The 18026-nt window shown below is 33.7% G+C and overlaps 1 protein-coding gene across 1 annotated transcript; it reads right to left on the bottom strand.

Annotated features, from left to right (window-relative positions):
• Positions 1 to 1405: 1405 nt before the first annotated feature.
• LOC138709505 (uncharacterized) lies at positions 1406 to 11803 on the bottom strand. The gene is made up of 5 exons (XM_069840325.1): positions 11729 to 11803; positions 9256 to 9322; positions 6522 to 6555; positions 2245 to 2394; positions 1406 to 1797 (listed from the first exon to the last, which is right to left on the bottom strand). Exons 2-5 carry the CDS (start codon positions 9304 to 9306, stop codon positions 1640 to 1642), a joined length of 393 nt encoding a protein of 130 aa, XP_069696426.1. The 5' UTR covers positions 9307 to 9322; positions 11729 to 11803; the 3' UTR covers positions 1406 to 1639.
• Positions 11804 to 18026: the final 6223 nt, after the last annotated feature.

Below are 18026 nucleotides of genomic sequence, written 5' to 3' on the forward strand. Positions count from 1 at the left end.
CGTAGAAAGGGGGGAAATCACGTGACAGTTAATTACTTAACAACGTTATTTTATTTAAGTTATTTTAAACAGTTGTACAATATTACGTAGATGTCCAATTCCTAACAGAAATTAGTGTTTTCAGAAAAGAGCTAAGGCAGCCCAGCCACTAGCCTTTACAAAGGAGCGAGCAGAAGGAGGTGAGGGAAGCCAGCATGCGACATAGACAAACGGACGACAGTACCTGTGCGAAAATATGATTCAATATTGAAAACTGTTTCGTCAATGAAAAACACGAACATATTTCTGGAACGTACTATACTCACTCAGTACTGCATACTATGACCGCATACGCGGCCTTGGTTCTGTGTGGAGAACGGTTGGAAGTTTACTAGTAGAGGGATGGGAGTGAAGTACATTAAAAAATTCAGGTACAATAACAATTGAAGTAAAAATAAAATGATGTCATTGTAGTTCAAATTTAATTTTAGAGAATAGCGTGAATATAAGAGGTACTTCAGTGAGCCCATAAATAAAAATGAATTAACGCTTCTTTTAAACTATAGAGGCTGCTGAGAGACGATTTACTTGTGAAACCGAAAAAGTTCTTATGATTCGATTGAATAAGGTATCATGGAATATGATACACCTAAAGAAGGTAGTAAGATTAATGATGTATCTTTAGTATTCAATTTCCTCATAACAACTTAAGTCATCTGCTTTCTCCCACACTCTTAAGAGTTGCAATTAGATTTCTTCCGATGGTGCACGATTATTTGACCTTGTTAATTTTCGACTCATTTTAATTCTTCTATAGTAACGGGGGGTAAAGATCCGCAATTTTTTATTTATGAACTTACAGATGTTACTTGTTACTTAAAACTTCTAATGAAGACTACTACTTCGAAACCAGTATAAACCATCGGGTCCAGCAAAAAACAAGTAGTCTATGATTTGTAGACTATTAACTTCAGGCATTTTCTGCTGGAATATCAAAAGCGGGATGTTGCGGGAATGAGGAAAGCAAAAAGGTTAATAAACCTCAATTCAAAATAGTAATTTATGATAAAAGTTCGTGAAGTGGGTTCTATTTTGACAGTAGTGTAGGTTTGTGAAACGAGACTTACCGAATTTCTCAAATACACGATTGTCAAAATACAACTTCACGAATGTGTACCATACAATGTTTTTTTTCTTGGATAGCCTCAAATTATTACTTCACGCACTGCTGTTATTACTTCACGCACTGCTGTTATTACTTCACGCATACTGTTCACTTCACGCACTCAAAAGGCTCTCTTCACACATTGCTAACAATGAAGTTGTACTTCACGCACTATCGTAGAAAAAATTTAACTTCTTTATACATAATTTTATAAGAGTTTTTCCAGTTATTTCATGCAATGATGGGCAATAAAACACATACCACTTTTAAGACTTCATTTATTAGTAGTTTACAACATATTCAAGTAACAAAGCCTTCTTATAAAGCCGATGCAAAACCTACAACCATAAGTGAATTAAATTGCTACTATCAAATTACTAGAGGTTTAGTATCGAATATAAACTATGAAATGGCGATAACAAAGCCAAGAAGGAAGTTCCCGTACTGCGAAAAATAATATTATATTCGATTAACCCTTGTACTAGTGCAGACTTCTCAATCCCTGTTCAATATATGTGCAAATTCCTTGTATATTTCCAAAACTTCTCTTCCTTCAGCACTGAATTTCTTCATTTCATCCACAAGAGGTACAGTCAGATTATGAAATACAAGCAGGTGATCAGACATCCCTTTCGAAGCTGTGGCATTCTTTCCTGAAAGAATTAAAATTTATTGTAAAAATGGTAGTAATTAAAAGTAAAATAATTAATTTTGCAGTAGTGTGTAATCTGATACGTTATATCTATAACTTTCCTCTGATGTAGAGGAAATTATCTGAACTTAATTAATTTTATTCCTTCATTTATGTATTACAAGAATGACTCAAGTACAACTTTATATTATTTATCTATCAACTTTTAAACCAAAATTAATCATTCACACATTCTTGTGATAGTTTTATCCATAAATTTACAACTTTTTTGTCTTTGTTTGTTTAGTCAACTGTCCGAAAACATATCTGGACCCCAAAAATGACACTAATAAAGCATCACTCATGACACAACTAGGCCAAGAGATAATGGGGTGGGGTGACCAGGTTCTATCCCCCATGTTTTTATATATATATATATATATATATAATTTTTTTTTCAAATTATTACCTTTGACACCTTCAACAGACTCTTGCATATGTTTTAGAAGTTCACGCCCTTTGGTTGCTGTCTTAATTAGGTCATTTCCAATTTTTTCACCCCAATCTGGAAATTTCTTACTAATAGCATGAATTTCCTGTAGTTTTTCTTCATTGGTTTCTGAAAATATAAATTCATACCTAATTCATCATATGCAGTTCGCGATCGTACAAATTCGGCATAAAATATATTGTACTGTATCTTAAAGCAAGCATAAATTTTACTTAAGTTAAACATACACACATGTTTATATTTCTGCTGTAGTGTCAAATGACTGATAGTTAAAAACACATTTTAGTAATTTCAATAAAATCTATGTCTTCTAAAAAATGATTTGTTATTCTAGACAATAAAGCAATAATATTGTAAAATAAGAATGCATTTGTAGATTTCGTACATTCACTCCCATTATGCCTACAGCAAGGCAGATTTTGTTTACAAAAATGAATATAACCATTCGTCATTTCAATATCTAATATTCACTCAAAACAAAAGCTTTTCACAATATGTTTAAAGCTACTTCTCTTACCTTTCCGGCCGTCAACGATGAAGAATTTTTTTTAGTTGTACTGAACGGAACTTAACTGATTTGGAGTGCAGGGCAAATCCGCACTCGCTTAGGTCACAAATCGAGCTCCTTGTATTGTCTCTAAATTTCACATATGAGAAAAAATCTACTAGAAAAATTTCCAGGAGCTTTCTATGTGGAACAAGTTCATTTACTTTCCTTGCATTCACGAAGCGAGTCCCTTAGATTTACTGTTCTTCATAGGAAGCAATGCTAAAATTTTCATAATGCATAAAAATCCATTACCCTCTAAAATATCTTTGACATCGAATCCAAGCGGTAACTTGAAGTTTGTTAAAGCATCAAGGATCTCCATTTTAAAGACACAATCAATATTGCACGGCATATGTCATATTTTAAAAGCTTTGTGTGATAGGTCAACATAGCAGGAACGATTCACGGAGTGTTTTCAGCAGGATAACTCCACAGCTCATACTACTGACAATAAGATATCCATGTCGGAGTTTCGTCGAGCGTTCGGGAAGATAAACAGCAGCAGTAACATGTGGATCTTAGCGCTAGTCGGCCGATTTACTGTACATTACTTCTACGGTCAGTGATACTGTCTCTCTTCTATATTCATATTACACTTTCTTTAAATAACAAATGCTAGGAAATAATTAAATGGCATGTTGACAAAATATTCCTCACAACAAATTTGCAACTGAAGAAAGGAACCATTTTGACTGGAAAGAGCCATAACATATTGAATGTTGATAATAGACCTATTGCATATTTATATTTAAAGGCAACAAAGAAGCTCAACATATTATGCGATTCAAAGCGCATGTTAACTCCTTCTTATGTCTAATTATATTATGAAATGTATTATTTGGTGGTAACTAACCTGATAAACAATTTTGTCTAATAGTTCATAAGCAAAAAATGAACACAATTTTATTTGAAATGACTCAGCACAACATCTAAGTAATTCATTAACTATATCTAAATGCATTTCTGTTTAACTCTTTCTGATCTGAATTTATGGGAGACACCATGGACAAACAAAAAGTCCACACCTGTGGAGTAACGGCTAGCACGTCTAGCCGCGAAACCAGGTGGCCCGGGTTCGATTCCCGGTCGGGGCAAGTTACCTGGTTGAGGTTTTTTCCGGGGTTTTCCCTGAACCCAATATGAGCAAATGCTGGGTAACTTTCGGTGCTGGACCCCGGACTCATTTCACCGACATTATCACCTTCATCTCATTCAGACGCTAAATAACCGAAGCTGTTGATAAAGCGTCGTAAAATAACCTAGCAAATTAAAAAAAAAAGCAACCTTCTTAATAAAACCTGATCAAGGAATTGGCGGTTGCTGTACTCTATGGGTAAAGAGCGAAACAATTTCTGAGGATACGAAATAGAATCATATGAGTCAGAGATTACAGAAATGTTAGTGATTCCGAATGGACTCATGCTGAATTTACAATGACGCGACATCGTAGTATCGCGTCACGGACTGGTGTTCACAATTCCGCCGCTTGAATAGCTGGTTCATGTTGATTAGCACACTTAAAATGGAACGATGTTTGCCTTCTCTATTTTTGGAGTAGAAGAAATCAACATAGAAAATTGAACAATAGACGTATTAGCCGTTGGTCGGTTCGTCCTATCTTCAAGGAGCGTCAACAATTTGGAGATTAGGCCCTACCATAGTCCGATTTCGAATATTAACTTAACGGATACACATTCCTATAACTATATGCCAATGACACCTTTGCAATTTCATGATTTTCTGCATATCATTAGCCCTTATATACAGAAACGTCCAATGCGTGAGACAACGGGCAGAGCGTCTAATCGTAACTTTGAGGTTAGGTTTTCCTAATAGCTGTTATCTCCCTTTCAAGAATTTGGTTACAGGGTATTACCCACGTTCTCTCTCTCACGATTTTCATATTGCATCTTCCACTATGTCCATTATAGTTTTAGAAACAAGTCCTGTAATCTGGGATAAATTTAAAAACACCTCCTTAATTGGAAACTTTCTCAAGACAATATATTTCACGCAGATGGAAGAAGGATATTGGAAAAAATTAAATTTTCTCAACTTCATGGGGGCCATGGATGGAAAGCATTGTGTATTTCAGGTAAACAAGCCGTGATATAAAGGCTGAATCGTATGTAATGTCATTAGTTTCAGAGGACTATTCATTGAGATATTTTAAACAAGAAAATTAATACAATTATTGTTTTCTTTTTTGCTTTCTTTTTCGAGATAAAACTGTTTTATTTGAAACATTTCTTACCGTGTTTTGGAAAAAGCATTGATTTAATTCCCAATAAGTTCAGTCAACAGTCGGCAACATCGCCGCTAACACACACTACTCGTGATACGGGTGTACGAAGTTAACGAAGTTGGTGTCTCGGTAAGTGAGCTGCTCTCTGTCTTGGCGTTGCAACACCCTCGCTTCGTGCAATGGGTAGAAATTAGAGGTACTTTTAAAATTAATGTTATTCACGAAAACCGTCCACATTATTGAAATAAGGCAGAAGGATATTATTCTACCTTAGGTTTTCTACCGATATGGACAAAAATCACGATCCTACTCGCAATAGTTACCGAATAAGAGGCTGTTAAACATTTGAAAAACAAAGCATTTTTTTTTTGAAAAACTATTAACCTTCCACCAATATGATATTATATTTTTGTGCGAGATCGTGCGTATTTGCTTGTTTTCCGCACAGAACCAATACGCGGTAACTGTGAAATACCACATTCAGTATTCCCAACGTAACACACATAACAATTTCCCTCTTCTTACCGCTTAAGCGCGACATTCATTTGACTGCTTTAGGCTTTTAACATATTATTTTTAGAGACGCTTAACATTGTAATAATTATAAATTGGAAACTTACCACAGCAATTTCACCTAAATTGCAATTTTAATTATTGTTTTTAAACATTTGCAAAAATGAAGTAAACTCTACTACTCCACGAAACTCATTGCATTCCTGATACAAGTAACATTAAGGAAGCCGTGAAAAAATCAACAAGATTCCAGATGCCGATGTTATTACTGCAATATGTTATATAAATAATATTGTTAAAATATTAAAATGAAAAATGAATCATTACATAACCTTACCGTTTGTTTTAAGTTCGCATTTATAGACTGGGGGGAAAAAAAAGACAGACGTATATCACGGCCTGCTGGAGTATAGTAAACACAGAAAACTTTTTACAGCAAAAATGTTGAAGAAAGATATTTTGGTGTTCCGAAGTTGGCGTCATTAAACAGAAACCAACATGGAGAATTCATTGCAACTAATTAGAAATTCGTCTTTCAGGTATGTAATAAACGATCTTCGCACAAAATAATGTATGGTACACGAGCGGTATGTTTGTTTTCACGTTCTCGGAAATTAAAAAAGCTCAACTACGTTTCGCTTTTTCAATCTTTTCCTCGACCATGAAAACGTCAACATACCGCTCTTGTAACGTATATTACTATTTTGTTACATATAACATGGGCTATTCGCTATGGAAGGTTATTTCTCTTCCATCTTGTATATGTGATTATTTATCTATTAACGTACCGGTATGCAGTAGTTGACGTAATTCATGAAATGGCGTACTTAATGAATGAGGTTGGGAAATGAACAAACTAGATTCTTTAGTTTCGTTACATTTATTCTATCGCTCATCGACAAGAAAAAGAAATTTCACGTAACTTACTTTCAGTCGCATTCTTCTGCGCCAAGATATTATCCTGAAAAGGAAATATATTGAAAAATGAAATAAGGAATGTAAGATTGTGTTTGTAACTTAACAGAGTATTAATGTTATTATCTACGACTTTTCTGTAGAGGAAAGTGCCCTAAACCGGACTCCTCCCCTAAAGCGGACCCCCGGTCTCCTGGTTCTGCATTCTCCTTAACTCTAGCAGAACTAAGTGCAAATAGTAGTGTAGGCTTCTGCCACTCTGTAGTTGAGCACACACGTCGCCCGCTTCACTTGTTGCTTATCAGTCCACAATTACGTGTTTTGACAGGGGAAAAAGTTTTTAAATAGTGCTATATTTTTCGTTATTTCTCCTAGATATTGGCAGGTAAGCCATTCGACCTATATATATTCTTAAAAAGGTTTAAGGTTATTGCTTGTTATTAAACCGTTTAATTTAGATGTTTGGTTAAAAATCTATTGAGTTAACAAAATGTTGGCTATAGTCGCGTAAACTGGACCCCCTTCAGTTGCATAAACCGGACCCCTTATTTTTTCATGTTTAAAGTCTACCTGTGTTTGTACACACTCTTATTCTCTTGGAATTCTGTTCCAAATTTCAAGAAGATAATGGGGAAGGAAGAAACAATCTTTACAGCGTACCATTCAGGGTGGATCCAAATGAACTTCTTCGCTCAGTGGTTTCGACACTTCATCGAGTTTGCCAATCCTACAAAGGAAAAACCTGTGCTGTTGTTCTCGGGTGACCACTTTAGCCACACACAGAATATTGTTCTGATCAACTTGGCAAAAACCAATCATGTTACCATTGTGTCGCTGCCACCTCACTCTTCACACAAACTACAACATTTGGACAAAACTTTCATGGGTCTCCTCAAAGTTCACTACAGCAAGGAAATCAGGCAGAGTTTAAGGCACAATGAACGTGCTGTCAGTGCTTTTGATGCAATGGACCTGTTTTGCAAAGCCTACATTAGATGCCAAACAGCTCAAATAGCAATCAATGGATTTAAAGCAACCCTTGAACAAGAAGCTGTTTTCAGATCCGAATACATTGAAGAGGCAAATAAGAAACGAGATTTCTCTTTCTATGAATCTGTGTTAAAGAAACAAACAGCAGGAAATCAGAGCTCTCCAGAGACCGGAGAAGAATGTGATGTGAACGAACCACAAGTTATTGTAGAGTTTGACCCAAATCAACGATCAACATCTTCGGCAGGTCAGGGTGTTCCTCTGTCATCAGCTACACTTGAAGATCCTCAGGGTTCCACATCTTCTAAGAGAAGCCCGTTTGACATCACTACCATTCCAAAATTAAAAAAAGAGGTACTCGAATAGGGGGCGAAAGATCTGCAGTTCTACGATCATCACATCTACGTCTTACAAAGCCCAATTGGTAGAGGCTAAAAAGCCAAAGAAGCCCTGGAAGTTGAACAACAAGCACGGAATCGTGCTCAAGGGCGCAAAAGCAATCGCGGCCAGGAACGTGGTTCAGAAGTACAGCCTCCAAGAAAAGGGAAAGGGCTCGTGAAAAAGCGTCTAAATTTTGTGGAAAATGTGAAAGAATCAAGCAATGAAGATGAAAACAACGCGACCTCTGGAATATCTGAATTGGATCTGACGATGCTTGGTGTGTGTGTTTTGTGACAGAAAATTTTCGGAGGATTCAAAAGATGAACTTTGAGTCATGTGCGTTATGTGCTGGGACTGAAAAGGACAAGAACATCTGCAACTTTTGTCGCTCAACGATTTAATTCTATTGTATGTTTTGTGTATCTTTTTTTAATACATCCTATATATTTTTTTTAAATCTAAAAACTGTAATTGTAACATTATACTTATACTTTGAAACTAGATTATGTTTTCTCTTATTTAATCCCTTTTCCAAATTCTCTTAATGTTATTTTGATTATTTTTACAAGGGGTCCGATTTCGGCAACTATTTTTCAAATCGCCAAAGTGCAAGGTTATTGAAAATAATTTTTTTTCATACTAATTTTTAATTATGTTTTTTAAAAGTAAAATGTAAATGGTGCATAACATTATAAAGTATATATTACATGCTTTTAAAACACGATTTTTTACAGTTTTATATTTTATAAAACAAAGACAAAATGGGGGCCCGGTTTTGGGCACTTTCCTCTACTAATAACATTTCATTTTAATTTTCTAATGTATTGAGTTCTGTCTGTTTTTAATGTGTGTTGCTTTGAGGTTAAAATTTCCAAACTAAAGTATATAGGTTAACCAAAACTACATTATTCTGCAGTATTTTACATTCGTCTTCAGATACCCTGTGTAAGGAATATAGAAATCTCATTCAAAATCAAAATCTAGTGTTATTACATATTTTTAAAATGGATTTGAGGGAGGTGGGATATGATGATAGAGAGTGGATTAATCTTGCACAGGATAGGGACCGTTGACGGGCTTATGTGAGGGCGGCAATGAACCTGCGGATTTCTTAAAAGCCATTTGTAAGTAAGTTATTACATGTTTTAATTCTAGTATTAAATCCGGGTGATGTGAGTATCTACGGATTTGAAATAAAATTGTTTTAAATGTGGAAATATATCCCTGACATAAATTATACATCCTTTCCGCAATTTTGCAACTACTTGCATAATGAAGCGCAGTCTTCTGCAATGAATACTATCTAGGGATTCGCTAACTATTTTGCTCCTAACAACAAGTGCTACTTATATTGTAAATGTAATTTCATACTTACCTTTAAACAAGCAAAAGTAAGAAGACTCAAGAACAAAATTCTGTAAATCATCTTGGATTCTTTTTGCCTAGAAGTGAAACAGTACAAATTACAGTAAAATTATTGTTAATATTAATATTTCTATTATTATTTTTATTTTTATTACGGAAGGACACTATTTACATTCCCTACGTTTTGCGGATGGTTGGGTAGTTATAGCAGAAGAGGATGAAATGCAAATTACATGTGCAGCCTATCATCAAAGGAATATGATATAGCAATACGGAGTAAAAATTAACTTAGAAAGAAAAACTCAGTATTTTAAGTAATTATGATTAATTATTTATTGGTGGGAAAAAATAAAAAATAAACAATTATTCACACTATTCATAATCCATTTCTGAAAGGGAAGAAACATGAAATTTGGAATTTGCTAAAATAATTAATAATAGGAGAAATGTGATTGGTGTCTTTAATTCAGTCCATCACCAGTATGAAAAAACTTATATTACATTCATTATTATACAATAAAATATTTTACGGAGAGGTGACTTGGATAATGAACATTGATTACTCCAGTCGTGATCTCAGGCTCTTTTTTGTCTCAGAAATTTCTTCTTTTCATTAGTACGTTTCATTTTAGTCACTGTAGTTCTTCATAAAATATACTCGTTGGATTGAAAGATATGTTTTCAAGATTTAAACACGAAGATGTTTGTTATAAAATGAGCCATTAAGTCTTGAATGAAATGAATCGCAGCTGTTGGTAGTGCGATTTTTGCTGCTGGAATTTCAGCCCAAATAGTGGGCAGAAAATATTGCATCTGTCAAAATGTAGGCATCGAGTACGTTTCATTTTAGTCACTGTAGTTCTTCATAAAATATACTCGTTGGATTGAATAATATGTTTTCAAGATTTAAACACGAAGATGTTTGTTATAAAATGAGCCATTAAGTCTTGAATGAAATGAATCACAGCTGTTGGTAGTGCGATTTTTGCTGCTGGAAATTCAGCCCAAATAGTGGGCAGAAAATATTGCATCTGTCAAAATGTAGGCATCGAGTACGTAGTCTGTAAATAATTGAAGATTGTGATCCCACAACGCATTAAGTCCATTTTTGTGAAAGTACTGGGCTAGTTTTCTTTTTCATCCCCTGGACTATGGACTGAATGAGTTTCCAAGTGACATGCACAACAACACAAACTTCTAGACAAGGATTGGCGTTGTTTTGAAAGAAACTAGGCTTAAAATATGATAGAAGTCTCAAATATAATCACGTATATGTATAAATCATAAAATTTACCAAATTAACTAAGCGTGTGTTGAGATCACACTCTTGAATTGAACATTCTTATCCGTGGCAAGAACAGACATGGAGTCTTCCATGAAATGATTCAAAAAGGAAAACCAAAGATAAAAAAAAGGGCAGTAATGTTTAGATTCAGCAATTACAATACTTTTCAAAGTGGAACCAGGTAAAACACGCGGAACCATTTTACAGATCCATTTTAAAACATTGGGACCCATTTTACGTTTTCATTTCAATTTAATGGGACCGATTTTGCACATTACTGAAAGGGCACATTCGGACCCAATTTACCTAACCAGCAACGATTAGGAGGCCACGCTGGACGTGTACTTTTTAATTTGAAGTAATGAACATTTCTACGGAATTCAAATAAAATTCCCTAAAACGGCACCAGGACAGAGTTTTAAAACTTTTTCAACTTTAATACCATTTTTTATATTTATAACTGTTTGCTAGATGCATTAAGTATAAGATATATGCAAATTTTCAACACAAAAATACTACTAATTTCGTGGTTATTTTTCTTTCTATTATTCAAATTAGTGATATAATCGAAATGTTTCAGATGCATTAGCTTTCAATATTGTAAGTTCATATTTTTCCATATGGATCCTGATTCACTGGCAATATTTTAATGTTGAGAAATTATTGAAATCTTGGTTAGTTTAGGCACAATATATTTTTGAAAATCCGACATCTATTTGTTCGTATTTATAATTTACATATTCCCCACCTCAAATTTTTAACATACTTAAAAATTCTCAACGTTTTCTCTCAGATAATTTATACATGGACACATACGAATATAGTTGCATTGAATTTTGTGAAAATTGCATACTACTGGAGCATTATGAACTTATAAAGATGCGGTCTGGAATGGAAAACACAAATTTGTAAAAGGGGATGCATTACTCACTTATGGAGCAGGCCTATATAAAAATCGCTCCTGGACCTCAAAGAAGATGTAAACGCGAAAATTCTCTTACTGTCATTTCTAAGTGCCTATTTTCGTACAAAAAATGATTTTATGAACTTTTTTAACTCGACCTAGTATCCCTTAAATTCATCCCTCTTATAGGCTACATATTGCTTCACTGCCCAAAATAACTTAATAACTTATGAAGTAAGGAAATAATTACTATTTTAAATATATTACAACTGAAAAGGTGGTGTCTATACTTACAAAACTGTAATATGCCAGAAAGGTTTGTGATTCTTCGGAGTCAGTCTGTTAACTTCCTTCTCCAGTGGTACTGAATATTACTCGCAATTATATATATATATATATATATATATATATATATATATATATATATATATATATATATATATATATATATATGCTTCTGATTTTTTCATAAACTTCAAGTACTTATCAAAAGAGCAATTTGTTTACGAACTTGGCATTACGATAATTAATGTCACCACAAAATTAATAATGTACAAACCATGATACAGCATAACAACAAGTTTTGAGAAAGACATAGTAAATTTAATATTATCTATCGTGTGTCCTCGTAAGATGTTTCTCACTGAAGAAATATATATGTCTACTTTAAGCATGGTTGTGACTAATGTAATTCATTGGTATGTCGTGTCACTTAGGCCACTAATTTAAATTTGACTATTTATTTTTTATGACGTCATTCCATTTTCGTTTAATGAAGTGTAATTAAATTGTTAATTACAACCAATTATAGTCACACTTCGCGATAATGTTTGTGACTTGATTTATCAGAATCAAATTATCGCATGGTCGTTCTTTTGTTTAGTCAGTGTCGCCAACTGTTTTTCCGTAAATCGATGAGCATGAATCCATTAGGTCCGTAACATACTACAACGAGAAAATAACATGTAAAGTGTTTGTCGAGCTATGGAAAATGCTGGCCTTTAGCACGGACTAACGCTCGAAATAAGGCATAGCTGACATTTGACATTGTTGGATTAGCGATTTTCTGAAAACATAGGTAGGGGAGTAGTGGGTACAGTGGGACACAAAATATTAAGACATATGTATGCAAGTGATAATTCAAGTATTTTTAAAATCAAGTGCAATAGAAATAGACATTAAAACATGGAGTATGATAATACACAAACTAAAATGTTAATAGATAAAGGACACAATATTCAATACGTGTTTGTCAAAAAAATGCAAATGTCTCACTGTTCCCATTCAGGAGGGTACAGTGAGACACCACAGTGTCTAATAACGGACATTGAAATGATTTACATTTATTTCAAAAGAAAACAAAACCTTGCTGTCTCTTTATCTTGACATGTTCTGTAGGCTTATTTAGAATCATTTTGATATCTGACTTTGAAACCATTGAAACATCTGGAACATTTGGAAAAGTGAATTTTCCATGACATTTCAAACTTTTGCGAAAAAATGAAATGAAATTTTGGTGACAACAAAGCTTATACTTATAAGAATTTAATGTAATTCTTTATTATTTTTTAACATTTTCATAAATTTTGTGAATAATTTTTTATTTATGAAACCATTAAAATGTAATGTATCCATTATTTTAAGCTACAGTTCCTAAATTGGTTACTAGTATGTTCATTTTTAATGTTAGTTACTGGTAAATGTAATATAATTACAGTTTCTTTTTGCAAATCATTGATACATGGGAACACTGAGACGTCTCAGTGTGTCCTTCAATAGCATGTCTCACTGTTCCCTTTACGCATAGTTCATTTGAAAAGGACGCCATCACTTCAAAATTAAAACAAGAAAGACGAATCTTTGCCAAAAATAATCTCAAATACCATAGTATTAGGTAACAAAACATTCATATTTATATCTCATTTGTATATCCAATAAAACCTTCATTAAACACAAGCCAAAATTTTACTTCTAGAGTGAAAAATTACGAATTATTTTTTCATCACTCACCTTTTTAACTAGAATCAAATCGAGTATGAAAATACTGTTACCTTACTCATGCAACATACAACTCCACTGATACCAACATCTCAACATCAAAATTTACCATATAATAAAAAATGTCTCACTGTTCTCCCTGTCTTACTGTACCCACTTCTCCCCTACTCCACTACCTGTATAAGCCGTTCCCACAGGTAACATAACCTAATTGTAGTCTACAAAATTTATATTACGTGAATGAAACTGAACAATTAATAGAAAGTCGGATGTTCAATTTTATGTAACTTTATTTATATCAGTCCTTGTATAATACTGTACATACTGTACAATGTCATTGATCAAACTGCCTTCCGTATGGCGTAATAAAATTCGTGTTTTAATTATCTATATAGAGATGGCTCTACTGTGTAACATATTTCTCGCTATAATGCAAAGACAAGGATCATAGTTCTCTGTGTTGTGTGTTACGGGGCCTTAATATAACGATGAAGTACTAAATAAAGTACGAAATTCTACTTTCACATCTACATTTTCATCTTGCAATTCCATGTTCATTGTATCTAAAGAGAATGACACTCCTTCATTCAAATTTGGTAACTGCGTTTTCATCAAAGATCGATCATTTAATTAATGTATTTAATAGTGTTATTTGTAATTATATTATAAAATACTTAAATTAAATTGCGATTTCAGCAGATAATTAAAATGTATTTCTGTTGTAATAACAAGAGAAAAGCGCAGTACCTACATTTAATTAACATTGTTAAACCTGTATTTTGCTTTCTAAATTGGCATTACTGAATAACATCTAATTTCTTTATTGCAGTAATCGATATTCATATTCTATTTCAACTTCACAATTTCTGAATAGGTAAATATTATAAATATACTATTACTAACATTTTGTGAGCGAATTTTAGGGTTGATGAAGAACTGATTCGTCGCTTATATTTGTGCATTCAGCAGAAAGGAAGACATTTCGAAAACTGTCCGCTATACTTAGTCAAAAATTGAAACATTTATGTGTTTTAATAAAGGTTTAAACCAGGGCCAGGCAAGAGAGCGGCTCAGTCTAGCCGGCCAGAGCTGCTCTCGCTCCGCAAGACACTTCAATTCCAAGCCGGAGCAGAACGCTCACGCAGTGGCGGACTCGCATTACAGCTACCTTCCTGCATTAATATAACAAGAGCCACGGTTGTTCTAGTCATTCAGTCTGTCAGTACATAATAGTTTATAAGGATTTACATCAATCCATTGTACAGTACAGAATTTATAACACTCTTATTAATTTAATGAAATAAACTTCGCTCTATGCACACACACACAAATCATTAGGCTTATTTACATAACCCATACGCACACACTGCAATCTCCTCACCACGGTTCTACGAGAAGGCGCATGGCTTCCACTTCCCCTACTTGCTGTGGACAGAGTTCATCTGCCAATATAATTAAACATCGCTTGATGAATTCACCTTCGTTGAATGTTTTGAATTACTTTGCAATTTCGTGGCAAATTTTGTAGCTAATTCTCATAGCCGATACACTAAGTGCATTATTGTCATCCTGTTAATACATAATATATAATATAATATAATATAATATAATATAATATAATATAATATAATATAATATAATATAATATAATATAATATAATATAATATAATATAATATAATATAATATATGATATGATATGATATGGTATGGTATTATATGATATGATATGATATATGACATGATATATGATATGGTATGGTATGATATGATATGATATGATATGATATGATATGATATGATATGATATGATATGATATGATATGATATGATACGATATGATATGATATATGATATATGATATGACCATAAATTAATACAACTTCTCAGGTACGTTATATTAGAGTATCTATTCGATATTTATATGGCATTATAAGTTATTATAGTACATTTAGTAATATATAATTTTAAATTATACAAATATTATGTTATATTATAGTGTAGTATATTACAGTTCATGATATATCATATATCATATTATATATCATGAACTGTAATGTACTATACTATGATATATCATAATACTTGTATAATTTAAAATTATATATTACTATATGTGTAATAACTTATAATACAATGTAAATGTCAAGTACATACTCTAATATAATGTACCTGAGAAACATTTTCTTTAAGTTGTATTAATTTATGGCGTTCATAACTAACATATTTGTCATATTCAGTAGCATGTTGTAAAGAATAATGTCGTTGGATATTGAACCTCTTAATCATTTGGAGTGTTTTATGCCAAATTAAACACTTTGCTAATCCACTGCTCTCTACCAAAAAGAACTCCTCCTCCCATGATACATTAAAAGCATTGGGAATAGCGGGACGCTGTAGTGTATGAGCGGAAGCTCCGTCTTCAAAGTTCGCCATCATACTGCAGAGTCAGCACTGCACCGACACTGAATGACGTACATATGCCTACGTCACAGCGCTTGCAAAACGCGCTCTTTAAAGCACACGGCGTTCATGTCTCAGAATCACGTAATGTGCCCAGTCATGGTTTAAACCATTCTTTCGTCTAATAGTTCTGGCGGCGAAATTTCAAATACAAATTTTCAAATTTATTTACAATTTACATTTGAATTGAATACATATGAATAGATACTCGAAATGAGCATATGCTCGTGCTCGAGTATAGTTCAGTAGTCTACATAAATTTTACAGGTTTCAAATAATAATGCTGATGATATAAATAATAGTAACAACAATAATAATAATAATAATAATAATAATAATAGTGATAAAACAAAAATATTTACAATAATAAAATAAATACTAAGACGGATAAAATAAAATATAAAACCGCTAGCGAGAGTTAACACAACTTAAATAAGCATATAATAACCGGAAAAAATGCCAAACTCGAAAATCAACAGAAAAGTTCGTTGTATCGCAGACGACAGCAACCGAAAGGAGGGGGTGTTTGTTTCTAAATCGAGTATACGGTACAGGGAAGGGTTCTTTCTCGTGAGAATGAAAATTATGCAAAATAGTTCATTTTTCTATAGACTCGTTACTTATTAAAAACCCTGTACAATACATTTTGTTTTATGTCTACTGCACAATAAGAGCATATAAATTTAAAATTTACAGTTTTTCATTATTTATAAAATCCATACATAACTTTTTAAATTTAATACCAGAAGTATCAGAATTGACAAGATTAGAATATTTAAAAATAAATTTGTTATATATTTTTGGGCCTAAATTACTAGTATGACTAAATACTGTAGTAGTGTTGCATTTTGGCTCAAATAATTTTAAAGATTTCTTGCCTATTGTTTCATAAATATGACAATACAATTCAAAGTTATTTAGAATTTCATGTATGAATTTTATTAATACAATACAATAAATTTGTCTTATTTTAAGAACCTTAAAGTCTAAAAACAATTTCTGAGATGGAAAATTAGGGTAAAGATTTGCAAGGCAAGAGACAAAGTTCCCAAAACAAATAAACACTATACTTACTACATAAACTTTCAAAACTGCTTAAGTATGAAACATAAATATTTAACAACAAAATACGAATGTTACTGTGAACATGATTGAATTCCATTATTCGACCTTGTGCCAAGACAAAAACGATGCACCGGAGTCGACGACAGCTGTCTATGTCTTGTCGTTAAATCGATGAGAAATATTGTTTCGAACATGTACTACGTGGTACAGTCATTAAGTTCTGACACTGACGCCTGAAGGGTAGGCACCCACAAGAATCTGGATGTCTCAGAAGATGCCGCGTGATACGGCGTACACTTAAACAGATCGACATCCTCCCTCAATATAGTCGCCGTTGGCCGCTATACACGTCTGCCAACGTTGGTGTAGCTGCTGGAAGCACCGCTGAAAGATGTTGGCAGGAAGATGCCGTACGGCCTCTCTTGTGGCAGTCATGACCTTTTCGGCCGCATAAAAATTACGCCCTCCTAGGATTGATTTCATGAGGGGAAAGAGAAAAGAAATCGCATGGTGCGAGATTAGATGAGTACGGAGGGTGTGGCAAAACAGCGACCTGTTGCCTTGCAAGTTCCTCTTGGACAAGGATGGAGCGATGTGCAGGGGCGTTGTCGTGTAGCAACAGCCAATTCTTCCTATGCCAAAGCTCAGGACGCTTACGACGAATTGAATTGCTTAAACGGCCAAGAATCTCTTTGTAGAGGATCTTTCTACAGTTGCACCTTGTGGGATGAATTCTATGTGAACAATTCCATTTGAATAAAAAAACTGTTAAAGCATCACCTTGCCTTTTGACCTGTCTTGTTGCGGATTTTTCTGTCGTGGAAATAATGGCGTTTTCCAGGTGGCGGATTGTCGCTTCAGTTGCGGATCGTAAAGGAAACACCATGTTTCGTCTCCAGTTATGATCGGTTATAGCAGTTTCGCCTAATTTCTGACAGAACGTGACGTTTGCCCGTTGCTCAAACTGCAACATACTCGAGTTCCGACGCGCGCATTCAAATCACCGTCACAACAAAGACCGTAGTTCTGCTTACAGTGCATGCACTCAACTGTCTCTTGTTGGGTCG

The sequence above is a fragment of the Periplaneta americana genome, chromosome 1 (assembly GCF_040183065.1).
Source record: "Periplaneta americana isolate PAMFEO1 chromosome 1, P.americana_PAMFEO1_priV1, whole genome shotgun sequence".
Taxonomy (NCBI): domain Eukaryota; kingdom Metazoa; phylum Arthropoda; class Insecta; order Blattodea; family Blattidae; genus Periplaneta; species Periplaneta americana.

What these genes read in the sequence shown, in the direction of transcription:
- LOC138709505 (XM_069840325.1), bottom strand. Translation starts at nt 9,306, where the DNA reads ATGATTTACAGAATTTTGTTCTTGAGTCTTCTTACTTTTGCTTGTTTA. An exon ending in GCAGAAGAATGCGACTGAAA is followed by an intron (nt 2,395 to 6,521) that starts GTAAGTTACGTG and finishes TTATATTTTCAG; the next exon opens with AAACCAATGAAGAAAAACTA. An exon ending in GTCTGTTGAAGGTGTCAAAG is followed by an intron (nt 1,798 to 2,244) that starts GTAATAATTTGA and finishes TAATTCTTTCAG; the next exon opens with GAAAGAATGCCACAGCTTCG.